Below are 5,960 nucleotides of genomic sequence, written 5' to 3'. Positions count from 1 at the left end.
TTCTGTTTCTCTCATTACATGGCTGAGAATTAGAAAATGTATTTTATAAAGGAATATGCACAGGATTAGCTTAAAACCAACTGCACTGCACATGGTTCTTTTTTCTGCTTTAGGCGCACAAGCAGAAATAACAGAATTTGAATAGAATTTAACTACACAGATATTTCAGTTTTAAGTGTTCAGGCTCAAATCTTTGCCATAGTAATGCAATGCTGCTGGGAAAATGCTGTGCTAATTTTTAATTCATGAAACGTCTCTGCACATAGATGGCTCTGGAAGTGCTGAGCCACAAAGGAGTCAATTAGTAGACCTTTTGACATCTAATTACACCTTTCTTTTAATTGTTTCCTCTCTCTCTCTCTCTCTCTCTCTCTCTCTCTCTCTCTCTTCTCTCTCTCTCTCTCTCTCTCTCTCTCTCTCTCTCTCTCTCTAACTCTCTTTCTCTTTCTCTTTCTCTTTCTCTTTCTCTTTCTCTCTCTCTCTCTCTCTCTTTCTCTCTTTCTCTCTCCCTCTCTCTCTCTCTCTCTCTCTCTCTAAATGCTATGAATATTCATGTTATTTTTATTTTAAACTATTTTAGTTTTTGTTTTTATTAATGCTCTGAATATTGGTGTTATTTTTATTACAAACCTTATAATTCCTATAATGTTATAGACATTAGTAACACCAATATAAGATAACATAAGATATTTCTGAATATCAGGGAAAAGGGTTAACAGGTGAGACAGGTAGTACCCGTAATTGGCTCATTGGTGACTTAGTACACATGTATCCATCGATGTGTAAAAACAATTAATAAAGTAAATTCCAGTACATGCCATGCCCATCTGATTTGAGTTAATATTAATATCTTCATGGGAGAAAAGATGTACAGCTTTGAATTATGCATGTGTGTAGACAAGTATTTTGTTCTGCATCAAGGATGTGTGGCATCAAGAAGTTAGATGTGGAATTTCTCAACATTCCTTGAAGTACAAGTCCATTTGGAAGATTTAAAGGCAATTACTACTTTAAATATAAACAAGAAAAGACCTGTATAATATTGGAAGTAACTAGTAGACAGAACTCAGTATTATGGTTTATATTATTTGGTTATATTTTGTTCACATATGCATATCCTACAATGACTCACATTGTGTATTGGATTTGGGCATTGCATTTGCCTGTGCAGTTAAACAAAACAAATATATATGTGTAAGAGACCCTTTTTTTCTTTTGTTGTTGTTATTATTATTATTATTATTATTATTATTATTATTATTATTATTTTGCCATTAGCTTCCAGGTAATGTATGTCTAACACTGCATTCTCTTCTCCTTTCAGCTAATGCAGTGAAGACATAGTGCACATTGTTTTGTTCCATTAAAAGAGGTCTCCTGGGCGTTGATGATCCTCAGGAGATATTCTTGTAGCAACTTGCATCTACGGGATGTGCCTGCAGCTGTGAAAGAGACTTGAGTGATGGAAGCTCGAGTGCTGTCAAGAAAAAAAAAAAAAATAGTGCCCGTGAATTGTGTGTGGTTGTCCACGCATCTTGAACACATCTTAAAAAATAAAGGCACGGAAAAAGACTTGCAAGTGCTGAGGGTTGGTAGTAAACACCCGGCACCTCTGCCTGCCTCCCCCCCCTGGCCCGTCCATACTTCTGTGGTGTGATAGGCAAACTCCTACATCACTTTGGTGCATAGCCAGAAAAGTGTTGGTGTACTCTTCTTGTGCTGACGTTCTAGTGCCCTCTTGTTCTCTACTGCGAATCGAGGCTTACGCTACACTCTCTCTCTCTCACTCTCTCTCAATTCTGTCTCTCTCTTTCTCTTAATTTCTCTCACTCTGAGACTGTCTGCAATGCCAGAACTTTTTTTTTTTTTATACATATACTGTAACACTTTGAGTTTTAGAGCTTCCTCATTTGGAGCAACTTTAAAAATGAGAATCAGATCTGACAAAAGGCTGAGAGAAAAAAAAAAAAGAAATATATATTTAAAAGTAAATAAAGATAGCTTGTAAGGTGACCTGCGCTACTTGTGTGAACCAATAAGATGAAATCAGTAATTGCTGTTACTGGTCTCATCAATTGATAAAGGAGGATACTATCCAGTGTAACATGCCTCTCGTCAGTAAGGAGAGGAAGAAAGTGCTATGGACCATAGTGGGTGTGCAAGTTATGTATATCAGTGTATTGAGTTAACGAGATGATGGCAACTGAGCAAAATAAGGCTTCCAGTGGAAAATGGAAAAGAAGCAAAGGATCTCATCTGCTCCACCAGTCCAACAGCCAAACATCTTTTTTATTATCAGGCCATGACATTCATGATGTTCCACTTGTAAATTCATTTTGTGTAAAAAGAAGACAGTATGTGCTATTGTCTAGCAATCTGTGCAATATTTTCAAAATGAGGACTCATTTCTTATTACATAGTGGTTTTGATTCTGAAGTGTTACAATAGAGTATACACAAGCATAAGTCATTCAGCAAAGCAAACAGGAACTAACTGTTGTTAAAGAGATTGGAAGAGCTTTACCAGTAAATCTAAACTTTTTTTCTGCATAAAAATAGAGTAGAGCTTTCTTGAAATGATATTTATGCTTTTTTAGACAGGATTTGTGAAAGATTTGACATACAAAATGCAGCTGAGTCTACTGAAATGTTCTTGTATACTTTTTATCTTTTCTGTTTCATAACTGTTCACTGATGCAACTTCATTGGGTCAACGACAGCAGCACATGTTATTCACAACATGAAAGGGAAACAAAATGCCTTCCCAAAACAAACAAACTACCGTTGACTCTGAAACTTTAGGATCACATCCACTGCTGGCATCTTGTATATTTTATTATCATTTATTAGCTTTCACCCCTCATTTTTATGGTATAGAATGCATTATTCACCCCCCAATATATATGTATATACAGAGAGAGTGATGATACGTCTGTGTGAGTGTCAAGTGTGTGAAGATGTCCATGGGGCCTATTTGGTTGTTCAGATATTTTCATTCCAATGCTTGCTGTAGCCAATTTCAGTTTTCAAAAGTTCCAATGGAATAGTGAATTGTAAATTGCATTGGGAAGCAAAATTTTAATAGAGGATATCATAGGAGTTGAAACTGTGATGTATTGCCTCAATTTCAGTTTCAGATTGTTTTGAGTTACAATGAATTATCAATTTGAGGGTTCCACTACAAACCAGAATATGAATTATGTTGAAAGCCAAATTCCAGTATATTGTATCTTGTTGTCTGAGGAAGATTTGAAACAGAAGTACATCATAAGTCACCAATATCAATACCCCAACCATCTTTACAAGATTCGGCATAGCTTCATTTGATATATACTGAGGGCTCGTGATATATGCAAGGTTACTTCTTCAGACCCCAGTGAGTTTTCAGAATCACAGAAGCGTGCACTGAATATTGTTTGAACTATCTATAGTACTAAGTCCTATAGATAGCCTAGGATAGTATAGTACTATCATTCTTAAGAACATTTTTATGTTGGTAAATCATAAAAAAATCATGTTATTAGAAAGAACAAGTATATCATAACTATTTAGAAATTAATGAAAATAGGTACAGATTTGAAGTTGGATCAGAGGGAGATATGCACACATGCACATGGGTGAACATTCTAAAGATTAGCATTCACAAATGTGATAATCCATGCGCTTGGCCAAATTGTATGTAAGAGTATAGAAAAATAAGAAATAAGATTTATTAATGTAGGAAAATAAGAAATTGAAAGATGCAGTCACAGGAAATCAAAACTAATTTAAAGAAATTAATGAAACCTAAACAAACTGTAGAAAGTATTGACAAATATTAAATGTGTTTAGTACTTAAAAGCAACTAGGTTAAGGTTGAAAAATGTGAGGGTGGAGCATTGAATGCAGGCATCATTTTTCCACCCTCTCTCAACTCAAACAGTGGGAAGCATCACTGTTAACAGTACTTTTCTTTCTTACTGAAGTCAAATACATGCATATAGTTGTCATATATCTGCCTTTTTCTTTTCTTTTTTTGTGAGAAGTAGAGTCTCATGTGATTTAAATCCTTTGTCACTTTTGGTCTTCAAGATGCTAGGATGATCATAGCCCAGGGGAGGATAAAGCTATATTATGTGCATAAGGATTTATTTATTGTACTGTACATTAATTTAAAATAGTTATGATGCATTTGTTTACATTTTATACTATTTATTATTTCACCATGTAAAATGTCATTAGGAAGGATGGGACTACCATAGCCTATCCATATGGTAGTCATATAGTACTAGCAGATTCTATAGAATGTATTTTCAATTTTTTTTTATTCACATGGGGTTCAGAAGCATAATCTTTGCATATGTCATCAGTCAAGTTTATGAATACATACAAGGTCAGTCCAAAAAGCAGCAAACTTTTTAAAAAGCACATTTATCACTAATTACAATTCCATCAGACTTGCCTCCTCCATCATAATCCCTGTCAATACACTCATTCCAACATTTTTAGCAGTTCTGCACTATCCCTCAAAATGCATTGGAAGTGGTTTATCAACAGTGGTGGTGACTGTTTTGAATGGGTGAAGCCTTATTAAGTTGTAAGGAAAGCGGTAAATTTGTTTTTTAAATTGCATTGGTGTCTTTATGGACCGACCTTGTAGAAGATGCCACTACAAGTTTTTTTTATTTTTTGAGAAGCAAAAATTTTTGATGTTGCACAAATCATTTGATGTACTTCAATATTTTTGTCAGTTTGCATCACCGAGACCACATTCATCATATTTGTCTCATGATTATGTACATCACAGCAAGGGTGGGATTCCATCTCATCACATTTCATTCATGCTACATTATGTCATTTAGTGTCACTCATTATTATTATTATTGTTATTGTTATTATTTTTATTATTATTATTATTATAATTATTATTATTATTATCATTATTGCATTATCTTTTTTTTTCCAATGTGCTTCCTTTCAGGCCTGATACAATAACTTGAAACTTTTGAGGTATTTGAGATGAAATCATTTTATTTTGAGAGACTGTTTACTTCAGTATCTTTTTTAAACATTTTACTGTGCTGTTGTGACAATGTAGCATTGTTTGGCTGTAGGAGGTGACCATTAATAGCTTCATGTACCACGTGTTGTGAAGAGCCATGAAAACTGCAGTGTGTGGGCTAGAAACCCAAAGGATTTCACATCCGCATCAGTTCATTACCATTGACGAATGGGAATTTTGCAAGAATTGCAATGCTTCAAGACTGGTTCTGAAGAGGGCACAAATGGCATTATAGGTCGCAGCCTCTAATGCAACTTCACCTCAAGTCATGTTTGTTTTGTCAGGATAGAAATGGTCATAATTATTTAGCCAGACAAGTTACAGATGCAAGTCCTAGGCCATTTTGCCTGGCTTGTGACATGTGATGTTTTGCATTTGCACACTTTTATCTGTTTGGTATCAGAGCCTTAGAGCTATTGTGGGAGACCAATCCAGGAATATCATCAGTCATTGTACTAAAGTGCTGTATATTATTTGCTCTTATTAAATGTTATTGCACTTCAGTTTAATAATTTGCTTTGTTTAATCCAATAATAAGTATTAAAACAGGCTTCAGTACAGATAAGAAGTTCTGCAGATATACAATTTCTGATATTAATAATTGAATTTATATTTGACAGACAGTTTTAGGGGAGAATTCACAATGGTTACTTGACCTACAGTAGGGAAACAGAGAAGCAAATGTACTTCAAAAGAGATTCAATCTGTTGAAAGAAGAAAAAACTGAATTGATCTGATTTCAACATCTCGTCCAAATTTCTCTCTCTCTCTCTCTCTCTCTCTCTCTCTCTCTCTCTCTCTCTCTCTCTCTCTCTCTCTCTCTCTCTCTCTCTCTCTCTCTCTTTCTCTCTCCCTCCCTCCCTCCCCCCTCCCTCTGCCTCCCCCTCCCCCTCTCTCCCTACCTCCTTCCTTCCTTCTCA

General features: G+C 35.2%; 1 protein-coding gene across 4 annotated transcripts in view; it reads left to right on the top strand.

Annotated features, from left to right (window-relative positions):
• LOC119577189 (beta-TrCP-like) overlaps positions 1 to 5,549 on the top strand; it is a 28,250-nt gene extending 22,701 nt beyond the window's left edge. For all 4 annotated transcript variants that reach the window (XM_037924919.1, XM_037924917.1, XM_037924916.1 and 1 more), the window contains one exon: positions 1,325 to 5,549. In XM_037924919.1, the coding sequence (XP_037780847.1) occupies positions 1,325 to 1,328 (4 nt within the window). In that variant the 3' untranslated portion in view covers positions 1,329 to 5,549. The remainder of the gene's footprint in view (positions 1 to 1,324) is intronic.
• Positions 5,550 to 5,960: the final 411 nt, after the last annotated feature.

This window comes from Penaeus monodon, chromosome 9 (genome assembly GCF_015228065.2).
Source record: "Penaeus monodon isolate SGIC_2016 chromosome 9, NSTDA_Pmon_1, whole genome shotgun sequence".
Lineage (NCBI taxonomy): Eukaryota > Metazoa > Arthropoda > Malacostraca > Decapoda > Penaeidae > Penaeus > Penaeus monodon.
The sequence above is the reverse complement of the archived record's forward strand: the minus strand, read 5'-3'. Positions and strand labels throughout refer to the sequence as shown.